The sequence below is a fragment of the Falco peregrinus genome, chromosome 2 (genome assembly GCF_023634155.1).
Source record: "Falco peregrinus isolate bFalPer1 chromosome 2, bFalPer1.pri, whole genome shotgun sequence".
NCBI classification, from domain to species: Eukaryota; Metazoa; Chordata; class Aves; order Falconiformes; family Falconidae; genus Falco; species Falco peregrinus.
This window is the reverse complement of record NC_073722.1, coordinates 114,934,562-114,958,368: the sequence shown is the minus strand read 5'-3', so window position 1 is coordinate 114,958,368 and position 23,807 is coordinate 114,934,562. Positions and strand designations below refer to the sequence as shown.

Here is a 23,807-nt window from a genome sequence, read left to right as displayed (position 1 = left end):
AATCAACAGCAGCAAACACCTTCCCAAGTATCAAGAGTCACTTTTGGAAGAATAGGACACTTAAGTTAGCTCTCTGCTTACACGTGTGTAGTTATTCACAGGAGTATACACACCCATAGAGACATCCAGTACAGAGAAGCAATGGCCTTTAGCTGCTGCCACTGGGAATCAAGTTCCCAGTAGCGGGTCTTCTCTGCACAGCCGTCTTGGGACAACTTTGTGCTGCTGAGAAATCACTTACAAAGCTCACCTTACCGCAGCCTGCCACCCACATCTGCAGGACGAGCCAGTAACGGCTACCGCACAGCACGGGCGCCCCAGGTACACACCGGCTGCCTCCGTGGCAGGCACAGGCACCAAGGGTGGCCAGGCAGGGAGGCAGCATGGAGAGCCCCCCCGTTACAGAGGGGGGTCCCCAGGCCCCCTGTACCCCACCAGGCCCTGTACAGCCAGGCATCGTGCCCCCTCACCCGTCAGGCCTACCCAACTGCCACCAGCTGCACCCCGTAAAGCTCTTCCACACACCCAGCCTCACCCTACAGCATTTCACCCCTCTTGTCTACCAACAGGCACGATTGTCTCTTCTTTTTAAAAGCAGTTAAAGCCTTACAACCTAAAGAAACGTCAACCCTCTTACTTAGGCAGCATCCACCGGCCCAGCCGCCATCTTGAATGCGGGCACTGAGCCGCCATCTTGGGTGAGGCTCTTCCTCGCCCGCCCCCGCACAAAGCGGCGGGAACCGCGGGGCGGGAAGGCTGCTCTGCCCTCATCCAAAATGGCCGCTGGCGCAGCCCGTCCTCCCTGAGGCGGGCGGCGCGCCGGCACGCCCCAGCGGCCGCTCTGCCCGGGCTCTGCGGGGCCACCCTTTTCAGAGCGCGGCCGTCGGGTGTGCTGCCGCGCCCCGCAGGTACCGGCGGGGGGGTTGAGGGGGCGGCGGGGGGGCTCAGCCAGCGGGCAGATGCGGCGGGGGCGCTCAGCCAGCGGGCAGATGCGGCGGGGGCCGCGGCGCACCGTCCCTCGGGGAGCCGCCGGCTGCCGCTTCTCAGCCCCGCGGGTGGGGCCGGGGCCGGGCCCGGAGCTGCTGCCCCCCCGGGCCGCCCCAGCTGAGGGTCTCTGGTGCTGCCCACGCGTGGGGGAAGGAAGACCGGGGTCTGGTGCGGCCTCGGCAGCGCGCTGCGGGCCCTGCCCGGGGCTGGGCCCTCGGGGGTGGACGGCCGCGGGGGGCGGCAGGTGCGGGGCCGGGAGCCGGGGGGCGGCCGGGGGCGCGGGGCTGGCGCGGCCCCTCTTTGTAGCGAAGGCTTCGGGTTGCTTGTTCGCTCGTGTGCTGCCCGGCCTCCCTCAGGAGCCGCGGGGACGTACATCGGTGTTTACTTTTGGTGCTGAAGATCAGTTTGATGTCGAACCTGGTGAATGCAAGCAAAACTAGCCCCCCCCAAGTACCTCTTTCTCACTTACCGTGAAGTTGTTGCTGTAGTAAAAGTTCTGTGTTCAGGTAAAGACATGCTTATGGCTTACAAAATGTAATTTTAAGAAGCTGCTTTGATGCTTTCTGTCCCCTGAGGCACCAGTCCTGCAAGCAGCCGCCCCTGTGGGAGGTGATGCTGTTGACTTTGAGCATCCAGCGCTGCGTTTGCAGAACGGGCCCTCGCTGCGTGCCACCGCACACGCGTGGGGTGCTGGACCGCACACGTGTGGGTTGCTGAGGTTCGTGTTAACGGGTGTAGCTGGTTCGCCTGTCAGCAACCTTTTAAGTAGGGTGTGGTGGTTGTGAAGTATGGCCAGATTTCTGCAGTGATCTTTATGTATTTGATAACTTTTTTGTTGTTGGTTTTTTTTAGGTTGCAGACAGAAGATGGCTTTGTAGGTGTAGAGATATTTTCCGATATATTGAGAGCGACTCACAGGAGCCAGTTGAAAATTAAAATTTGATGCGTGACATCCGGAGGAAATGGGCTGTGTCTTATGCGTAAGTGGTTTTGTCTCTTTCATCTTCAGATTCTCTCAAATGTGTTGCTAAGAGATTAAAGTCGAAGTCATATGTGCTCTTTGTTTAACTGAAAAAAACTTGGCTAAATCTTCTTTATTAAACGGGGAAAAAAATCCCCTGGAGCTTTGTATCTAAACTAGCCAGTTGGTGCAGAATTGCAGGAGTGTCATGGAGTGTCTAAAACCAGAAAGATGAATAAAGCACTAAAACTCGCTTGCTTTTCTTCCGTAAGAACCTGGATGTGCTTGGGCCTGCTCTCTAAAGTGCTTTTCATGGTTATTCAGAAATCTGTTGAATGTTGGCATTCTTCTGGAAACCTGTTATCATGGGCAGCTAACAACAGCTCAGTGCCAGTCTCCTGCCAACTGGTTCTGTAGGCAGAAGAGTCAGCTATTTAATGATTAAAGGACCAAGTCAACAGAAGCAGGTGGCATTCATTGTCTTTGGCAGTAAACAAGCTGGTTTAGTGCTCCCGCAGTCCTCAGAATGCTTCACAGAGATTGAGCTGCATCACACCAAGAAAAGTAGACAGCCTTTTTAGAAATCCCTTTTGAGGAAGTCTGCTTAAAACCCACTATCTTAAGTGGTATGAAGGTCGTAACAGAAAAACGGGCAAAATAAAAGTTTGTGGTTAAGGCCAATATATAACCTGCTAACTTTATGACACAAAGCCTAGCATGTGCTTTCATTTCCTGTTTACTTTTACTGGATTATGATCTTCATCATAATAACAAGCATCTCTACTGATTTGCTTAAGGGAAGCAGTAAGCAGCCTGTCCTTTCTCTAGTGACAATCCTGAACAGATCAGCTGGGTCCTCATATGCCTCTTGCATCTCATGCAAATCAGTCTTTATGCTTGCCATGACAGTATTGGGATAAGATTGGGTTTTGCGCTGGAGGTCACAGTTATGCCAGAATTCAAACAATTTTGTGCTGCAAAAAAGTATAAACTTTCTGCAAATGCTGCATGGGATTGCCCCGTTCTTACTGGTTTTAATTAATTCCTGTAATTTTAATCTGTACTGTTACTTTCTGTCTAGGCTGAAGGCATGGTCTTGTTGAGGAGAAACAAATATACTTCTTGTTGGAAACTCCTGGGTTTATTCTTGCTTTTGGTTTGAAATATGGGGAATGCTGTATATGGCATGATGTGACACTGGCACAGCTAGGCTGAGGCTGTAACCCTTGCTGGTCTGTCATGAGGGATGAGAGACCCAGCGTCTGTTGTGGAAGGCTGCGTTGTCCTGCCCATCGTGGCAGCCTTTGCAGTTGGCAGAAAAATGGTTGTCAAAGAACTTCCCATTTTTCTTGCTGTTTTATTTCTTTGAAGCGCTGCGTGAATCGGCAAAACCACTGTTCCAGGTTCTTGTTCTTCACATTTTCTTCTGGAATCTGGTTGTGATAGAAAGGAGGAGACTTTTACCCCCAAAATGAGAAGTTTCTTGAAGAGTTCAGGTTCCTGTTGTTGTGCAAGTCTCCACATGACAGTTTTTCTTTGCAGTTGTTTTTAGGTGTGCACGTTGCTGCTGTTGTGAGAAAAAAGACTAGGTTCTTACCCTGGACGTTTTTTATAGTCTGGATTAAGACTTGATAAGCCCTGAAAAATGCTGGGAAGGTAGAGTGTTGGAATTGACAATGATTTTAGTTTCTTAATTTTTAAATTATTTTTTTATTTTTTTGTCCAGTGAGGTTTCATGAGTCAGACTGGGCTGTTGGGAGTTTCTTCTGAAGATGTACATGTTAGTTGAAAACCGCACGAGTTCCCATCTTCATCTGAAGAGGTCACCTGGCATCCGATCCTGGTCTCTCTTTGTTGGTAAGATCATAATATATGTCAGTTTCAGAACTTGCTTTAAGGGAAAGGGGTCACAGAATAAATTCCTAAAAGAGCATCTAACAAGAGATGCCTGGCTTTCAGGCATTTTTCTTTTGAGAAGAGGAATCATTGTGCTTTGAACTTCTGCTATACAGTAGTGACTGAATGAGTCTGAAATCTGCTCTTCAGCATGGTAGTTCCACTGTCAGACATAGTATTTTAGTCTGTCATCTGCAGAACGTCAGAGGCTCACAGGCAGAATTTTAAGAGAGTCCTGAAACATCAGGAAAATAAAGTTCTATTATATGCCATGTAGCAATATAAATGTGAAGCTTCTAAAGGGGATGCATACTTAATGTTGAAAAACATCTGCATTTTCAGAAATGGAAAAATCTGCAGTGTAGCGATGCTGGGGTTAGATCTTGTGTGTGGTTGACAGTGAACTGTTAATGGCCCTGTGTGTATGAAATAGGAAGTCATATAGGATGTTCTGAAAGGCATCCGTTTTTAAACAGTATTGAATATACAGAAAAAAAATGCAGTGGCACTTCTTAGGATTACACTGAGAGAGCTGGCAGGGAAGACGTGGCATACCCTGGCTTTGCAGCTGAGTAGATCCCATTGCAGTAATGCTACAGCGTTGCCATTGCTTTCAGTGGTGTTGTCTTGCCAGACTCTCATTGAGGCAAGATCTTTGCAGTTGCAGCAGCCCTCTGGGGCAATAGGGGCTCTGCTGCCGCTTCCTTGTCAGGAGTTGCCAGCTCCTTTCTCCCATTGACACAACTTTATTGCAGAAGTTTTCTTTCCACCGAGCGCTTAGAGGGGAAAACAGCCATTGTCGTGCTTATGGCAGCATGCTCAAAATTGTGCTGTGCTCAAGAGGAAGTGTAGTGTAATGGTTAGACTGAGAGTCCCCCAGAAGTTCTGTTCCCGATTCTGTCACAACCTTTTTTATTTCTGACCTCAGCCCCAGTGCTTGTAGTGTCTTTGCAGAATGGGAGGTTTTTAAAACTTAGTCCAGAGAAAAAAATAACTGACTCTTTATTCATATAATGATCAATGTCACAATCACATTTGTCCCTTCTTTGAAAAGTGATGAACTTATGAATGTTCGTATGTTTTTAATCAGGGAATTTTAGATGGTTTGAGCTGCTTGTTTGTCTTAATTCTCTCCCTTCTCATCCTAGGAATAGCCTCCATAGGTTTGGCTGCTGCTTATTATAGTGCAGGTAATGGCCTATCTTTCTTATCATTTTTTTTTTTTTTTTTTGGTGTAGAATTTTTTATTTCCTGTTGATCTGTGTTTCATGCTGATGACTTCTCTCTGCAGCTCCTGTCTGGCCTTAAAAAGGTAGTATATGGTGTGAATATTAAAATGCAATAATTGCCTGTGTGTGACTTATTGTGCTTTATTGCTCTATTTCTTACTCAGCCTCCCTTTCCATTTGCAAGTGCATTTTTAATAGTGATATTTAGTACTCTGTGGCACTTTGTACTTTTAGTGTGTATTATAAATGTGATTAGCTGGTCCTCACAGCTCTCATGGGAAGACATATAATGATTGTTTGCCACCATAATGAAATGATTGCCTTGCCTTTGATGGAAGTGCTCTGTTTCTCTGGAAACTGTTAAATCATCACTAGCAGAGATTACTCATAAAAACACCTCTAGAGAACAGACAGCTCCTGCTGCTTCCTGCCCCCCCCTGCAATAGAGCAGATGGCACCAAATGCCAGGTATCCTTCCATCTGTGGAATTAATCCTGCAGGCTGTCCTGTCATTCTCTTGCTGTATCTTGTTAACGTCAAATGTTAAAACTTAATAGTGTGGAGGAATATGCTACCCATATAATCAATATCTTTTTATTTAAAGAGCAAAGTCCAGTGAAAGCTGCTTGAGAAACCAGCTAAATCAGCCTCTTTTTCTTAAGACACCGCAACAAAGTTTTCTGAAACAATACTGAGCACAGTTCTACTCTGCCTTTAGTAAAAGCCTGAGTAAGCAAATTGCTTAGGCTGCTCTATGTAAACATTTCCAGGACATAAAATGCAAATGTTTGTTTGTCAAGAGGGCCGACTGCTTCCTTTTATGAAGAAACATGTTTGCTTCGGTGAATTTCCATTGTCCCTTACCCTTGTCTTCTGCAGCACAAATATTTGGTGGCTGACAGCAGGCTGAGAGTTCTGTGGATGCCTTTTAAGATGCCTTTGCTTTTAGAGAAGGATGTGTAGTGATGTTACAACCTTCCCAATGATACATATGCTTATAATTCTGCATGGTTTGGAACCCAGTGTAGATGGAGTTTTAGAAAAATGTGAAGAGTTTTTGTATTTTTACCCTGGGAGAGAGCTGTAAAATAGCTTGCATTACAACTAAAGGCAAAAATGTCGCATCAGAGAAACCTTTTTTCCTTTTGTTGCCTTTAAAGGGAGCATGTTGCTTTTAAAATTAACTGTTTGAATACCAAAGAAGGAATAACGCCCCCTGAATTTGTGCATTTTTTGCATTGTTCAGACAGCTTGGCATGGAAGCTCTTCTATATGGCTGGGTGTTTCTTTGTGGCAGCACAGAATCTGGAGCAGTGGGAGGTAAGATGCTGAACTCAGGAAATGAGGTCGTGCGAGTTTAGAAAGAGTTGGCAGGTGCTGATTCCAGCAGCCCTGTGCACTTGCTCAGTCCAAACAGACAAGTTATGCTTTTGATTTTGAAGGAACTCTTTCAGGTTGCTGTACAAGGACTAGAATTAGGGCAATAATTCTTTCACTACGCAAGCATGAGAACACGAAGCTAAACATAGAGTGTTGTTTGTTTTGTTGTTTTTTTAAGTGTTGTTTTTGTTGTTTAAGGAGACCTGCCCCAAACTGTTTTGTGGCCTTTTCTTCCTCTTAAATAAAAGAGGGATAAAGAATAGCACTTTCATCTGCTACAACATGATTTTGTACTTAACTGTTCTAGCTAGTTGCAGAACAACCATTAAACAGGGTAGCTGTAACCTTCCAGGCTACTCAGCCAAGTTCCAGTGGGAAAAGCAGTGGTGTTTGTGAGGCTGGCTGTTAATCGTGTGGATGTTGATTTGTTCAGAGTTGGACTGAGAGCAGTAACCCATTATATAGGCTTGTCACCTTACTGACCTGAGTTGTTATTAGAATAAGCAACCCACACATGTGAGGTATCCTCTTCTCATCAATTGTCAGCAATATCTTAAATCTAGTGTAAGCCTGGCCCATCCAGCACAACACTGGAGTGTTGGTGGTTAGTGACTGTGTTAGTGAAAAGTGTAACTAGAACTTACGCTCACTGGATGTGTGTACCGTAGGCCAAATGCATACATAAAAAAGGAAAATTACAGGGGCTCCAAGTTAACATCCAAATTTGATTCCATTTTTTACTACATGTGGAATGTGGCAAGAGGGGCAACGAAACCCGCTTTAACTTCCTTCTAGAAGTAACACAGGAGATACGGTAAAGTCTCTGTTAAAGCCAACAACAAGGTTGCAATTTTCACAGTCTAATAGTAGAAGAATGTCTCTAAAATAGCTATGTATTTTTCTGTGTTACCAAGATTATTTACCTATATAACTATTTTTATTTTACTTTGAAACATAGCTACTGATGTATAATCTGATGATCTTAATAAAATCTTGATTTTTTTTTTTAATTTTTCAATTTTATAGGAAGCTGTATTTGATAAGAACAAGGGAACAGTCTGCCTAAAAACATTCAATCTTTACAAAAAAATACTGACCTTCTCAAAAGGAGGCAATGAACAAGGTGAGAAAGCAGTATCTGTGGTAGCAAGTGTGGTAAGCAAACAGAAGGAATGCGTACATGCCCACTTGATAAGCTTCTGTAGAGTTCTGTACTCAAATTAGTCATGTCTGTTTCCAGGTCTGCTTTGTTCCCAAGCAGCAGATGTAATAATCTGCCTCTCTGCACCCAAATGCTTTTTCAGGTCAGGGTGCTGAATGCATCCTGTTAGTTATTTTAATCCAGAGTAACTAGGCCTAACATTGATTTCCATAATAGTCTTGGCCCTTCCTTTGGGATGTTAATGTGCGGGTTTGTATTTCCCTTGGCCAGCCTGCTTTGCAGGTGGGATTGTTAGAAAAACTTTTTGGATTCGGCAGATGATATTTCTGTAATCTAATCTGGTTTCAGTAGCAGGCGAATCTTTAGATATCATGTGCAAGCAGGCATGTTATATCCTGCAAATACATAATATGCATTTAAAACAGCATATTCAGTAGGCACAGCTTAATGCAGTATCTTGTTTCTTTCAAGCTTCTTGTCAGCAATGGAAGTTGAAGTATATAGTATGTGACGAGTCACTGAGACAGGAGCTCCATTGCAAACTGAAGTAGGATCCTCTTTAGTGTCAGATTTTTTTTTTATTCCACTACTAGTCTAAATCGGAACTGACTCTCAATATGCTTAGGAAACTGACAACATTTGGAATGCCCCTAACCTGAATTGTTTTTTAAACATAATTTTAGAGATAGAAGATAAGAGATATGGAGAGAAGGATGTTTAGTGTTAACTGAGAGGTTATTTGGTAATACCTGTTTCAAGTAGCATCAATGTGGGGATGCGGAGATCAGCAGATGCTCTGAACAGTTCAGTCGTTCAGTATTCAAACACCCATTTGCCTACTCTGTACAGAAGAATCTTTAGAGCTGTCATTAAAGTCAGTGGGAAACATAAGTAATAAACTAATGGTCCCCAGTTCCTGGGAGGCAGTATGCCTTGTTTATTAGGGTTTATACCAGCTAATACGTGCTGTAGTCACTCCTCGTTTGTTCCGCCCAAATAGTTCAGCAATTGTTAGCTGCTGCAGCACTGCTCCGGTTGCACAGATCCGAGTGACAGCGCTCAAGAGTAGAGTCCCGGTCCTGCTAGTCGCTAGGGGCAGTGCTCAGAGTTTGCAGAAATGCTAATAGACTACTTTGTTTTCCGCATCTGTTTACAGTAGTGGCTCTACTGAATGAGATCCGAGATGTGAATGTGGAAGAGGAGACTGTTCGATATTTTGGGAAGGGTTACCTGGTTGTGCTACGGTTTGTCACTGGATTTTCACACCCACTGACTCAGAGCGCAGTGCTGGGCTGTAGAAGGTGCAGTGTGGACTTTTTTTCAATTAGAATGTGTAAGGTGGGAAATACCGATCACTTGGCTCAGTAATTGCCAACTATTGAGGCTCCTCTTAGCTCCATTTTCATACTTGCTGATATGACCTTGTGTTAGCCAGTTTAACTTCTTTTAAACCCCGTGATGCTTCAAGTTGCAGACATTTGAGTAACTCCCATCGGGAGACTGATCATATTTAGATATCCAAGATCCCTTTAATGCTGCATGTCTGCTGTAGTTGCCTTCACCAGCTCAGCTGTGCAGTGGCAGAGGGAATTAATTCTGTTTTGCAGCCATCCAGTGTATTTATCAGTTAACAGAGGATTTATTTTAAGCATTGATAATAAGGACTCTTGCAGCAGGGACTGTGGGAAAAGGATTGATTTGTTCTGATGTGGAAGTAAGGGCTTGATATTCCTTCACAAGTGGGGTGCTGTCAGTCATGCTCTGTGCCATATGTGGAGCAGACCTTTCAAGCAGTTATTGTCAAGAATTAGTGTGCCTGTTCTTGTCAACACCATGGTTTCACTAACTCTCACATTGTTTCTTCTTTTCCACAGCGATGTGGAAGCAGTTGCCAAACTCATTACTAGTTTTCTGGAACTGGACAGAGTAGAGAGCCAACAAGATTTCTCTCAGAGCAGTGAAACAGAGGCTAGTGACGCAGATGAACCACAGGATAAATACTAATAGTCGTCATGAGCTGAAGAAAGCAGAGGCTTTCAGACGTCTGGAAAATACACCGATTGTTCTTCAGAAAAAGAAATCCCTCACAATCGTGGCCTGAGCATTTCTCTACGATGTGCATTTACTATGGAAGGAATCTGTCTTGAGGCACCTTTATAGTGCTAAACTGCTTCAAGACCCATGCCCCCAGTAGTGCCTTTGTAGAGTTGTATTTGCTCCTTTGCCTTAGTTCCTGCATGTGGGCACTGCTGGCTTTTGAACTTTGTCAGCTCATCAGACTTGTCTAGGAACAGTTATTTATTAATGAATTGGTTTGAAATAATTTTGTGCTTTCCCATTTATGGAGATACAGATGTAAACTTTCACTTACTGCAAACATCTGCTGCAGGTACAGTATATGAAATGAAGAGCTGAATTTGTAACACATAACACAACGCTTTGAGGTTTGTCTTGAAATCTTATAAGTGACTGAATATATCGCTGAATTGGTTTTAAGCAGCTTAATATATACAATTAGGTGATGCAGAATAGTAGCACTTTTATATTCTCTACTACTGACTTTCCTTTAGGTACCAGTGGAAACTAAAGTTTGAGTGACTGTCTTGGAATTGCAAACATCAGGCTGATAAACTTGTTACAGTGTCTTACTTCTCTTGGACTTGCCAAGAGCCATAAATAGTAAACAAAAATGATGATGTTGATTCAGCATCTTTGGGATGTTCTACCTTAATCCTTCCTGCTTAACTTCTGGTCACAGGCTACCCTAAGACAGAATAACCTTTTTCTAGACCTCAACATTTACTATTTTAACTGTGTATTTAGAAAGGAAGAAAAGCACGTCTGTTACTTTAGGTAGGGAAAAGACTGATGTGAAACAATGTGGTAGCCTACACTTGCTTAGTATTTCCTCACTTGAAATGATACCGAAGTGCTAAATAATAACTTTTTTTTTATAAGATAGCTGGGATAGATCCAATGTTTGACTTGTACCCGTGTTTTACTCCAGGGGTGTAGTGTCTTTTGTTCTGACCAGTGGTTTCACAAATAGTTAAAATATGAATTTTCCAAGGTATTTTTTGACGTAAAAGCTACCTCTGTTAGGCAACATGTTCTGTCTAGAACTAAAACTTCATTTTGCCTATATCAACAGATCAGTATGAGGAAAAGGTTGTAAAGAGCTGAAAATTCCTTCAGCATGCTAAAACTGCTTGTATTAAAGTTCACTAGGTTTTATTTAGTATTGTATGGTCTTAAGATCTGAATTAGAAGTAACTGTGTAAATATTTTCTAGGAGATCTGAACAGGGTACCAGGTAACTGTGTCTGCTTTCATACTTGGCCAGCAGCAAATGTCTTCTGGCAGCAGTTTCTTCTGGTCCTAAACGAACCTGTGTTCTTGTTTTGAAGCTCTCTACCTCTACAGAAGAGAAAGCTATGAAAAGATTTCAGCAGAAGCTATGTCCTGTTCTGTGTTCCAGCTATATTTGAAACTAAGCACATGCATTTCTGACCAAAGAACAGGTTGTACCAAAATTTTACTTGCAGCCGTTTAGACCTAGTATGTGAGCTGTGAGACAAAGATACTCTTACTGTCAGTTTGAAAGGGTAATCAGACTGCAACAGGGAGACAGCTGTTGCTGCAGCTTGACTGCAGCACAGAAATGGCTCTGTTTCTATTCAATAGGAAAAAGGAACTTGTAATCGCATCAGGTATCAGAGCAGACCTCTGCCAGGAGACATGCTTGTGGAGTGCTCTGATTTGGTGGGCTAATCACGTGGCTTACAGTCTCTACCCCACATCACTGGAATTGGGATCCTGCTAGGTACAAATGTGGGAAAACGAGATTGCAGGCAATTAGCTAAATTTGCCTTTATTCTGAAGCACAGCTGTAAGCTAAGAATAATCATCAAACCTGTTAAAAAAAAATTGCAGGGTGTAAAGCTTTGGGAGAGGTCTTCATTTAAATTGACTGTAACATATCCCCAGGTGACGCTTACTTTAGAGAGAGGAGAATGAGATTAGGAATTTGGAGAACTTCCCCCCCCCCCCTTCAATGTAAAATGAGGATGTCGAGTGTTCTAAGGACTTCCATTAAGAAATACAGAAAAAACTAGAGTATTTAGTGGTATAACATAAGCAAAAGGGTGCAACCTGCAGAATAACTGCTGCTTTGTAGCAAGGATATTCAGAGGGAGTACATGGTATGGATATACATTGCACTTACATTCCGAGCCCACAGAATCTGACTGTGGATGAAATGGAGAAAACTACCTGCATTCAACCTTAGCTGTGTTAGGTTTCTTTTGTATTTCCATGAGAACTAACGTTCCGTGGAAGATACAAACCACGCTGTGGTTTTGCAGCTAAAAATCCACTTTAGACAGGTGTGTCTATTGATCTAACCCTACACAGCGTCATGTACCCTGCTTCTGCTGAGCTCTCTTGTGCATCTAGCTTGCTGTGCATCCTTGATGTTAGGAATGTATATACTTACGGACTATGCAATGGCATTATACAGAGTAAAACAGTGTAAGGAAAACTCGGAATCCCTGGAAAGGGGAATGACCATATAACATAGCTTGACACACATTCTGCGTGACACATGGTGTTTTGAGTTGATGTCCAATGATCATCTCCTTAAAGGTGTTCTTAAGTGTTCGCTCCCACCTCAGGACCTACTGATGGTCGGCAGGAGAGGGATGGCTGCTGGCACGCACTGTGTGTCTGGGAGGAAGGTTTTGCCTCCTCAGCCTCTCACTTGGGACAGCTGGTGTAATCCCCTCCTGTGCCATTTCCATTGCATTTGGCGGCTCTGTCGCCATACGAATTAGCACAGTTTCAAATGGGAACCCGAGTTCTGTAGGCTGAGCTAACGTGAAGGGGGATGGGGTAAATCCTTCAAAAGCCCTGTGCCGGGCACTGCTGGCTGGTACGCGTGGCTGGGTCCTTACTGCGGTACCTGCTGCACGGGTGGGGATGCCTGCGCTTGGCAGCTGGGTGCTGTACTCGAGTGAGTGTGGCAGGCTGATGTGTGCGTTTCTCTTGATCCAAGTCCTGAGTTTCCCATGTTAAAAATTTTTTTGTCTTTTGTAGTTGGAGGACGTAGCCAGATTTTCACAGCTGTATGCATGGAAAATGTACGTGCGTGACACTGGCAGTGTCCGGGCTCCCCAGCGGTGCGATGCAGTTTGAAGGAACTGCTCAGAACAGCAGGGGTGACCCTGGGACAGGTTCTGGTTCCCCCCCTTCCCGCTAGTCCTCTCCGAGCCTCTTCTCTTGCCACTTTCCACCATTTTCCTGAAGGCATTTTTGGATGGTTTCCCTCACTTGGGCCTAGGAAATGAAAAGGCCCAGCAAACACAGCCTTCTGTGTGCCTCATGTAAAGTGGCTGGTACTAAAAGGAATGATGTGAAAGACTAGTTCTGGTTAGGAAATTAGATACTGCTGGAAGAGTATTACAGGTGATGGCTTTGTTCTTTTTGCATCTCGAGCCATCTAGTAACTTGAGCCTGGACTGCTGTAGTTTGTATGACTTACAAAAATGATTTTTGGTAATTTTGATATGCAAACCTGCATAACAGACCTTCAGTTAGATCTAGCGCCCTGCCCTGTAAAACCAACGCCTTCTTATGATGTCCCTCAATACACAGGTGTGCTCAGTGCCGTGGGGCAGATGTGTCAGCAGCACGTTTGAAGTTACATGCACATGTGCGGTTGGGTGGGATCACGGCCGTAGCTGCCGTGCTGAACAAAAGCTGGACTGCATGTTGTACCAAGGGAGAAAGTTGCGTTATCTAAGCTATAATCTAATATTCTGGTATTTCACAAAATGAGTTATTCAGTAACTAGGATCAACTGTGCAGGAGTCAAAGAAAATCAGAGTATTTATGCTATATAGCCGAGATCTGACTCTTGTGTTGTATTTATGAAGTTACACGGATACCAAAAACTGAGCTGGCTTACATAGTAAATAGAGTGCTAGTTCTGACACTGTAGTAGATTGCAGATAGGCAAAAATACTTCTGGAAAATGTTTAGAAATTGCTTTTCTGCTTTAAAACTGTGAGTAGAATTTCAGCAAGGCCTTGTTTATTGTCTTTTTTTTTTTTTTTTTACAAACGTCCATTGATAAAATTAACTTTGATAACTTGCTTTGTGTCACTGTTGTCTTTTATATTGTTTTTCATTAAAATATTAATGGATAAATGACTACTTGGCACAGATCTGTGGAAGGAGTTAACGGGGGGGGGGGGGGGAAGGACAGAGTAGAGGAAGCATAAATAGCTAGCGCATTCCTGACCCTGCTTTCACTCCTGTGCAGCAGTCTAGCTTTCCATTTCAAAGAAGCTGATACAGCCAACTCTCCACAGGTGAATGCATTTGCATTTCCTCCCTTTAAATCAAACCAACATGCCACATGCAAAAAAATCTCACCAAAAACAAACAGCAAATTTCCACAAACATTTTGAGTATCAAAGGATTTATTATAGTAATATAAATTAAGACTTGTTGAGTTCAAGGTATGTGACTTTTGTAACTAAGATGTATATGTATCAATAGATAAAAATCTGCATGTGGACCTAACTCCTGTAGCTCTTACTAAGTTAAAGATTTGTCTTATGCTGCAGTTCTTGTGCCTCCTGTATCTAAAGCCGTACTCTTTATAATAGGCTTTTGCAAGAAAACTTCAATACCTTTGCTTCCAAAAGAAGACTTTCAAGAAAGCAATAAATGAAGCAAACAAGTAAGGAATACTTTGAATATTGATGGTAGTGTACTTAACTATCAGATTTCTGAATTGTTTTCCACTGTGGTGATGACCTTAATGCTCTAGTTGAGCCCACAAGATACATTGCTATACATTATTAAAAGTTCAGCATGAAAGCAGCATAAACCAGCATTTCCCCTCAGTCAGTGGGCTCCAGGGATGCTTCACGTTGGGATGAAGCTGCAGTCTCGGGTTTTACATCGCTAAGCAGGTGCCTTAAAGTGACTGGGATGGTCTTTCTCTGTGGGGGTGAAACCACACTTGGCTTAGACAATGCTTTGGTACAAAGTGCATTAAGGCAGTTTTCCCACAAGGTCCAAGTGTCACCTTCACTCTTGAGTACAACCTCCTTTTCGGGAGCTCCCCTTGCTCTGTACTGTGGTGGTACGTGTCCTCCTTCATGTATCTGCTGTAACCTTGTCAGCATCTAGGCAGCAGTTCCTTGCTCAGACTTCTGCAAAAAGCTGGATGTCAGTTTCCTGGCCTCAAGCTCATCAAAGCTGGATTTAAGACTGATGGGTTTATGTATTTGAAAGACCAAAAAAAAAAAAAAATCCAACCCCGTATCTGGAACAAATCAACCGCTGTACGCTGTGGAAGGACTTGTCATGATTCAATGGGAAGACACGTCTCTCAATGCAGCTGAAAGGTGAGGGAGTCACAGTACAGAAGAGAAGGACCTAAAGCGTGTTTAACGTATTCTGAATCTTTTTACAGAAATTACAAAGGGAGGACATGTTGACTACCGACTAGAGTAGGACTTGTAGAACCTCCTCCAGGTCGTTGTTACGTGAGGAAGTCTCTTACTACAAATGCTGAATTTGGAAGAAAATGGGTTTTTCTCCTGCCTTGTAACACAGCTGAGTGCTGACTCACTCCTGCACTGTGTTACGCAAGGGGAGCAACTCTGGCTGACAGGGCAGGTGATTTAAGGCTCACTAATGTGTTAAGACAAGAAAATTAAAATCTAGTTGAAGCCTTTTACACCCACAAATTCCTTTATGCCTTCAGGTCACTTTCACTTAACCACAGCTCGTGCTTCGCCTCACGATGACAAGCTCCAGCTATATGACTGGTTGCCAATTTCTACCAGCCATGTTTTCCCATGATATAAAGACAGACTAATTGAAATGCCCCTAATTTTGTGCTTTTATTGCTTTATCTAAATCATCCACCACTTGCTGCAGCTTCTGTAGGCTGGGGTGGACGTTCTCCTCCATCCACTCCTCTATAGTACACCTGTGGAAAACTTGCTCCATGGCTGCTTGGAGGTCTTGCACCACAGCGTTCCACTTGGAGAGAAGACTGAGTAGAAATCAGAAGGAAGAAACAGTCACATTTGCAGGGAAGCTCTGCCCCAGGGGAGGGCGAGCTCCCTGGGCCTTTTAGAGGGAGCACAGTCCTTAAAATGACTTTACAGGAAAAGAAGCATCTATTACATGAGCTCAAAGGACCTGATTTTGTGCAGATGGGAAAAGGCTGATGCTGTTTGTGTTTAAGTACCATTAACCTTAGCACTTTCCTTACACAGTGACTCTTAAAGCACTGAAATGTGAGCTCACAGAAACACGATACACGTTTTAAGCGTAACTGAAACCCACTGTGAGACTTGTTGAAAACTGAATTCTAGTTTTTATCAGGGAGAGCGGATGCAGTTGGATATTCACACCTCCCCACAGCAAACCCTGTGTAAATTAGCCATTAGCCATGAACTGGTATCACGTCTAGGACAAGTTCTGAAAAGCACACAGTGCCAGGGAGCAGGGAAAGGGGCTGGTTTTATTCCAAGCCCTGCCTGGAAGCTGTCCCATGGGGAGCTCCTAGGCTGAGGCTAACGCCTGCTGTCAGATGCAGCAGGTCAGCACAGCAGCAGCTCCATACACAAGGCAGAGCTTGTCAGAGACTGATTTTGTACCTGCATACAAAGAATTTGTTCAACAGAAGGTGGACAAAGATAAACATGTTCTTCTGTTTAAAACCACATTAGGAATACTTCATATTGTTTGATTTCCAGTGATGCTCATGAAATAATTATAGAAAGAGGCAAGTACTCAGAAGCGTATGTACTTGAGGGCCCCAAATATGACACTTTCATCCCCCTATCATGCAAAATAAGTGGTGTTACCTCACTGCATCTGGCTGAAAGTGATGCATTATTATGGGATGAATAATATTCCTTTTCCTGTGGTAGGGGCTGAACCAGCCTGTGACGTACCTGAAAATGGACGTTAGTGTGAGCAGCTCATGAAACAGCAGTGACACAGGTGTTTGTGGGCTGCCAGGGAGGTGACAGGGCTCTAGCTGAACTGCTGCACAAGCAGAGGTAACGCTTAAAGACTAAGTAAATTTAAATCTACATATCTTTGGAACTAGCTTGTACAAGACTGTTCCTGGCAGATGAGAATACCTGATTATCTGTTGCAATTTAAGTTGCATTTCAAGCTCCTTTCTTTGTAACCACACCATTAAAAAAATTCATTGTAACTTTAAATAACAGCAAGATTTAATTTGGGAAGTAACTAGATTCTTGAAATAAGGTGGCACACAGTATTTAGGAATTCTGCTGAAATACTTTAAATTTACGTCTAAATGTTATGTTCTGCTCAGGTGTCTCTATAGAGGGACGTGATGCCTGAGATGCAGAGCTTGATGTTTACATCCCTTTGCTGGAGTTACGCCCCATTGTGAGGTGACACAGCTCCAACACTCCTGCACGCAGCCAGAGAATCGACATAAGCCTTATTACCTGTTCCTTTCAAGAAGATCATCCACTGATGACTTGAGGTAGAAACTAACTTGTGTCACAAGTGTAAGGACATTGCTCCCAGGAAAGGTCCCCAGACTTGTGCTGTCCAAAAAAGGATCCGTTAGTTTCTGAACTTACCACGCAATGAGAAGCATCTGAATCCTGCAGCTGGAATTTTACCTCATGAAAGTATCAGTTTCCAGGTTGGACATTCCCAGGAGCTTTTCCACGTTTTCTTTAATCTTTTCAGAATAGCCACCTGGCAGAAGACAGTAGAAGTAAGTAAAAAGAGCCTAAATAACCAAAATGTTCATAAAAGAGAGTTTTTCTGGAGTACTCTGCATTGGCTTAGTAGCTCTCCCTGGGTGAAGATTCTTTAAAAGGTAAAATGGGAAATAGAACAAGGAAAAACCTCAGGGTGGGAGGAGTACACGGTCTCGCACACAGCTGTCTCGTGCTAGGTGAAGCACTTTCTAGCTACAAGCTTTCCATTCAGGGTGCTGAGTATTTTTATTGCTTTGGTTAAAAACCAAGTAGGTTGTGGGAGTTTTATTTGGAAAATAAATGCAAAAAGACAAAAATAAAAATTCTGCTGGCAACTGCCTGTAAAGAAACCAGGAACTACAGGAAGTATTTTACCAGACAGTGGACATCCTACATCAGTTTTAAGAAAATTGATTAGTTAAAACAACTTCTGCATGCAAACAGGTTCTAAACTAAATCAGTCACATTCATATACCAGTGGCGTTTCAAAAGCAATCCAGCTTCTTACATTTTTGAAGAAATTTGCGACCATTTGCAGACTAGAACATAATAAATGATTAGTATGCTATGGCTATTTTTAAATACTTAGGCCAAGAGGCTTCTCTGCTCCCATACTGCAAACACACAGTATGTGTAATTTATTGCTTGTAATTCAGACCACGATCAGTCAGTCAAACCACCTCAAAATATATAATACACCTGTGCCAATCTCAGGGCAAGGTCACTTCACTCTTGCGCTAGGCATAAGCTGAGAGAGAATAAAGTTGTCATTGTACCGTTCTTTAGTGCCTGCAGACACACAGCCAACGATGGAATCGCCACAGGGAGAAGCTCGCACAAAACAGAGAAGTGATCATACCTAAATAAGAAAACATTCATTAATTAGACATTTTACTGTTCAAACATACTAAACAAGTGGGAAATTTTAGTATTTCAATCACTAATGTCCAAAGAGCTTTGGAAACATCAGTTTCTGTCTTGGAGAAGGGACCTTCTGTCTCTGGAACACTAAGTATTCCCGTTATACTCCTAAGAACAGCTACAAATGAACTTGCTTTCTCAAGCCAAATTTGGGTCAGAAATTGGAACTCAGCTCTCTGGTACTCCTGCCGACCTCCTGACTTGCATAAAAACCTTTTACTCCTCCATTACATTAACAAGTTCTTCTCTGCTATGCAACTTCATTCTATGTGGGTTCACATCAGACGTGCCGATATACGCCATGCGTTAACTGTGCTGTCTATAAGCAGTTCAAGGTGGCACCAAGGACATTCAAGCCTTCAAACCCAATCTGCTGGTGGTGGTGTCTGCCAAAACAATTGCTCCTGCTCATCAGTGCTGGAGCAGTGGACTGGAACTCTGAAATCCACCATTCGCAGTCAGTGGGTGAGGCCCAGCAGTAACCAACAGGAGGGGCTGCAGGGTTGCAAAGTTCCCTTGTAAATCCCCAGCCTCTTCGTACCTCCTAGGGGAGTTTTGGGGTGGAAGTTTCCTTCCATGTGATCCCTGGAACCACACGAAAGGATGTTCCTTACCTTTGCCAGCCGGTCAGCGCGATACCTTCAAGGACATCAGCAGGGCTACTGCCTGCCACTTTCAGCCACTGAAGATGGTTTTTCAAGTGGTGCCCGATAAGCGTTAGAGACTGATTCACTCCCGTAGCTCCTTTAAAAGCACTAGCAAACCACACCTTGGAGAAGCCGCACCTACGGTACTTCTCTATGAGATGTACTGCAATAAGACACAAAAGAACACTTATAGGACAAGTTTTTCTCCATTTTCAGCCTTGACCGTAATGCTCCAATTAAGAGGAAGCCAGGTCCAGTTACAACAGGCTGCTGAGTCCTGCCAAGTTCTGAGCATCGACAAGGATGGGAGATCTGACAACCCCTCCAAGCAGCCCGCTTTGGTGACTGCCTTCCTGTTCTCACGTGCCCAGTTACTAGACTCCATTCCCTTGAACTGCTAAACTGCTTCAGTGCCAAGAACCATGGGCATGCAACGAGCATGCACGATACCTGACAACTGATTCTTCTTTCAACAAAGCAGTATTTGTATGCATGTTAGATGCCTGCGTGGAGCCTTTAGGAGATTATCCTTCGATTTCTATAGATGTGTGAAGCCTTGAAGCTTCTTTTGCAGAGCTGTTCAATACAGAGCTGTCTGCTCCCACTGGTTTTAATGCAAGGAGAGCTAATTTAATGGTGCTTGTGAGAAACCTCTCAATGTCCCATCAGTGATTCCTTAACCTTGTTGAAAAGAATTGAACAGCAGAAAATTCAAGTCCTTCACAGGAGAAACATGAATAGAAAAAGAAAATAAGTAATAGCAGCTATTACGTGAAGTCAAACAAGGGCTATACTTATGCTACTAAAACAATAAAAAACAAAAATGGATTTTTTTGGTGTCCAGCTTTGTTTTGATCACACTGTTTTGGCTTGGCTATGTTTTTTAACAGGTAGCAGGCCTCTGCTGCTACGCAGCTCAGCAGAGAAGTACAAACCTTTGTCCTCCACGTCGAGGTCTGCTGTGTAGTCCCAGATCATTGGCTGCACAAGCTGTGGGACCCCAGACTCTGAAAGGAAAAGAATTCTAAGTAATGGAAAACAGCCAGTTAAAAGTGAGAACTAAGTAGATAGTATGGTGCAGTAGCATGTGACTAGTTAGTTCTAACTAACACTGCATAACTCCTTAACTATGGCTTGTGTCCAGAATTCTTCATTTGCAGTTGAAGTGATCCTGGGCATTTTCAGCTGGGCTGCGACTTTTGAGGACGTGGGTCCCCATGCCAGGGGCCACTAAGTCCTTAGACATCTTGAAACCAAAAATAGGGATCAGCAGTGACAATTCATCGGAGATCCCATCCATCCCGAGCCCATCTCATTCTTAGTCCCTTGCACCTATTGGTACACCTGCTTGGTTGAACTGTCAGTGATGCAAACTGCACATGCAAGATTTCAGCTAAATTCAAAGGAAATATTCACCCTTTAAGTCAGAGATTCTCTGAGCTGTGTTTGCACGGAATTTAGCTTTCCAAGATGCCTTTAAAGTACAAATAAGATACAAGTTTAGCTTCAAATCCCTTTATAATCAACTCCCTGACTAGTGTTAAACACGAGCAACTGACCCCTAGAGAAGCTGTAGTAAATTGTACAGAAATTCAGTATTTTAATTGCATCCCATTTTAATTTGTTTTGTCTGTCATTGCCTGTAGCAGTAGAGTGCACTTAGATAGATGCTGTGCTGCTCTTGTGGAAACTGCATGGGTCCCAACTGCATTTTTTTGGATGATTTCCCACTATAAAAGCCATGAACAGGTCAGTCACTGTTGGAGGAGCTGCACAACCCTTTACAGTATCGTCCAAATCTGTTCAGAGCAGATGGGCGAGGTGGCTCTGAAAGTGCTGGAACTCTCTCTATGCTAGGACTATTCAAATTTTAGCAGTGGTTTCCCATTTTTCAACAAACAAGACTCATGATGTCCAGGTCTCGGAGCTACCCCACAATTCTGTATCAGAGTTCCTCATGATGTGCACTATGATCACATATATTGTCAAAGATGCTCACAGGGTTGCCACTTCTCCGTGTGAGTCTGCACCGCTGGAACCAGGTGCTGCACAGAGCAGCACATTACACAGAGCATTAGCAGGTAGTGAGAGGCACAGAAATTTTGACCGAGACCAAAAATGCTAAGAGATTTTTGGGTTTTTTCTCAACGTCTGAAGAAAGTAGAATTGATGGCAACCACTACATGATGAGTGTTTTGTTTGTCACTGTGTATTACCAGATGGGAAACTGAATTGTACGTGTCGAGACTTGCCCACAGTCCCACAGAAAGTCTGTGGCATAGCCAAGGACTGAGCATCTCTGCTCTCTAGTCTAATGGATCACATCTCAAGTATTCTCAGATTTTTTGTTTTCATTATTTTCAGCTGGTTGCGTAAACTTTTTTGTATGCTACAAAGTATGACTCACCCCATCATTGGTCACACACCTGCCAATGTCTCCTCACTTATCCCTCTGAGCATATCATCCCACACGATAGGCGTCACAGCGGGGTAAGATGAGGCCACACAACTTGCTACTGCTTTTATATGGGATAAGCACAGCTTCTCTGGAGTGTTGTTGCGTTGCTGCAGCCACTGCTTTGACTCCTCTCCTTCGCCAAGGTAGTAGACCTGGAATGCCAGGCAAGTAATCTTGACTTCTTGTACAGAAATAGGGGGGAGGAGGTTGACACAGGATCATGAAATCATACAATATTCAAAACCTATCGCATAGATGTGACAGGCTCAATGGACATATTTAAAAGCACCTCTCAGAGCTGAAGACACTGCAAGCACTTCTATCTCTGCAGGAGACTGTGGCCATGACTAAATGCATCACGTAAGGGAATCTTCCTACAGAAACCAAAATATTTAAAGAATAATTAATGCGTGCTGCATTTGTCTTTGGAAGGTTTGTCCTTGGAAGCAGCTCTGGCCAGTTTTACTCAGTTCAAGTGAAGCAGCCCATACAGTCCTGAATTAGAGAGAACAAGGTTCCCAGCTTAGGGAAGGAGATCATCTATACATGAATCTAGAAGTGACCTGGGGACACGTCCAAGAGTGGCCCCAGCACAGCTGGTCCTGTGCAGAGAGTGGATTTGGGCCAGTTGGGTTGCATATGCGTTTAAACTCGTTGCTGTTTTAGAAAGAATTTTATCTAAAACTATTCTGCAAAAATAGTATTTTGCTTTATAAAAGCCTGCAGCTCCCTATCTAACTTTCCCAACACAACAGGTTACAAAATGCTAAACTAATATCAGTACAGTTAAGGCGATTCTTGCTGAGTTAGCTTTAAAAAACTGCTTTCAACACTTTTGGTATTGCACTCAGATCCATAGAAATGACATCCTGTGCTACTGGGATCGTTTATTGTCAAAACGACTTTTCTCCACTGGCTTGAGTTGATGTTTTTTGTCCCCAAAATCCTACCCAAACGTGGCCTGGGCAGCACTGAAATGCAGAAGCCTCAGCCCTTACCATCATTACAAGAGAACAATTCCTGGCTCAGGAGAAGTCCCACCTCATCACATCCGATGTGAAACCACTTTAAGTCTTCGTGCAGTGCCATGACCTGGTCAATCATGGCTTTGACCAGCGCCCGCGACTCCTCCTTGTGTGGGTTGAGCGCGTTGGGGAAGACCTTCACCTCCCGGAGATGAGCAAACTCCTTGTGCTTCAGCACAAACTGCAAGAGAAAGGAGAGGGAAAGGAGAGCTTGGGGAACTGCTGTGGAATGAGGGGGACAGCAGCCTCTGCCGGCGTCACCAGGGCTCTGCTCAGAGCTGTCCCGCTGAACCCCAGGCTCTGGCTCTGCCAGCACAGGGGACAGTGCGTGGCCTCTCCCCGGGGCTGGCACAGGCAGGAGGGGCACGGCTGCTGCTCCACGCTGCCATGGGGGTGTCTGGCTGCTGCGGGGGTCTCCGGCCAAAGCACCTCACAGGGCGAAAGAAAGGCAGCACTCAGCACAGCATCACCGCGGTGCCCGGAGCGGAGCGTGCAGCTGAAGGCAGCTGGACAACCCGAGCACCGGAGCCGGCGATTCCCCGCCAGAGCCCCCCGCCCGCCATCCCCGTGCACCCAGCCCAGCACTCCCAGGCCTCGAAGGCGTGACGCCGCCCGCCGCTCACCTCCATGTGCCCGAAGGCCTGCACCAGCGGCACCACCTCCAGCCCCTGCGCCCGCGCCTGGCTCAGCACCGCCCGCACCTCCCCGGGGCTGCAGGGGACAGTGACAGTCAGGGCTGGGCCAGCAGTGCAACCCCCCTCCCTCCCCCCCCCCCCCCGGTACCTGTAGCGGTGCGGGGCGCGCAGCCCCCCTCCCCCCCCCCGGTACCTGTAGTGGTGCGGGGCGCGCAGCGGCGCCAGCGGCCCCGCGTAGGGGAACGTGTCCTCATACTCCAGCAGCAGCCCGGTGGCGCCCAGGGCGCGCAGCAGCGGCAGCACCTGAGGGGCGACGAGCGGGTAGGGCCGGGGGAGGTCGGGCCGGGGGAGGCCCAGGAGAGGCCGGCCCAGAGAGGGGCCGGGGGAGGCTGGGGGAAGGCCGGGGCGGGGGAGACCAGGCAGCCCCCGCCGCCCCCCTTGCCTTACCTCCGCCAGGTAGGAGGCGCGGGGCGGGGCGCCCTTCAGGTCCAGGTGCACCAGCCGCCGCCGCAGCCCGCCCGCCGCCATGCCCGCCGCATGCCGCCGCTCCGGCCTTGATTGCTCCGGGCTGCGCGCTCGAGGCTGGCCGCGGCACCCCCTGTCCGCATCGATTGCTTCGGCCTGCCTCCGCTGTATCCGGGCTTAAAGCGCTTAGCCATGTCCCTCCACCCTGGTTCCAGCCTTTCGGTGCTGCTCGGCCGCCGCCTCCCTCCCTCGGTGAGGACCC

General features: G+C 45.1%; 2 protein-coding genes across 4 annotated transcripts; one reads left to right on the top strand and one right to left on the bottom strand.

Annotated features, from left to right (window-relative positions):
- The first annotated feature begins 749 nt into the window (after positions 1-749).
- Positions 750-13,767, top strand: LOC101911259 (cytochrome b-245 chaperone 1). Of its 2 annotated transcripts, none has more exons than XM_055795685.1 (8): positions 750-908; positions 1,840-1,967; positions 3,675-3,805; positions 4,993-5,034; positions 6,320-6,393; positions 7,480-7,576; positions 8,775-8,916; positions 9,490-13,767. In XM_055795685.1, exons 3-8 carry the CDS (start codon positions 3,721-3,723, stop codon positions 9,617-9,619), a joined length of 570 nt encoding a protein of 189 aa, XP_055651660.1. In that variant the 5' UTR covers positions 750-908; positions 1,840-1,967; positions 3,675-3,720; the 3' UTR covers positions 9,620-13,767. The 2 variants fall into 2 exon arrangements, with proteins under 2 accessions (XP_055651660.1, XP_055651659.1); XM_055795684.1 differs by having other exon boundaries at positions 754-908; positions 8,772-8,916.
- Positions 13,618-23,725, bottom strand: HEXD (hexosaminidase D). Of its 2 annotated transcripts, XM_055795678.1 has the most exons (12): positions 23,528-23,722; positions 23,274-23,383; positions 23,069-23,156; positions 22,462-22,626; positions 21,389-21,572; positions 19,898-19,969; positions 18,930-19,125; positions 18,171-18,253; positions 17,311-17,389; positions 17,131-17,232; positions 16,510-16,599; positions 13,618-15,689 (listed from the first exon to the last, which is right to left on the bottom strand). In XM_055795678.1, the coding sequence occupies exons 1-12, from the start codon at positions 23,606-23,608 to the stop codon at positions 15,521-15,523; spliced, it is 1,419 nt and encodes a 472-aa protein (XP_055651653.1). In that variant the 5' UTR covers positions 23,609-23,722; the 3' UTR covers positions 13,618-15,520. The 2 variants fall into 2 exon arrangements, with proteins under 2 accessions (XP_055651653.1, XP_055651655.1); XM_055795680.1 differs by lacking the exon at positions 21,389-21,572 and having other exon boundaries at positions 22,419-22,626; positions 23,528-23,725.
- Between the last annotated feature and the right edge of the window lie 82 nt (positions 23,726-23,807).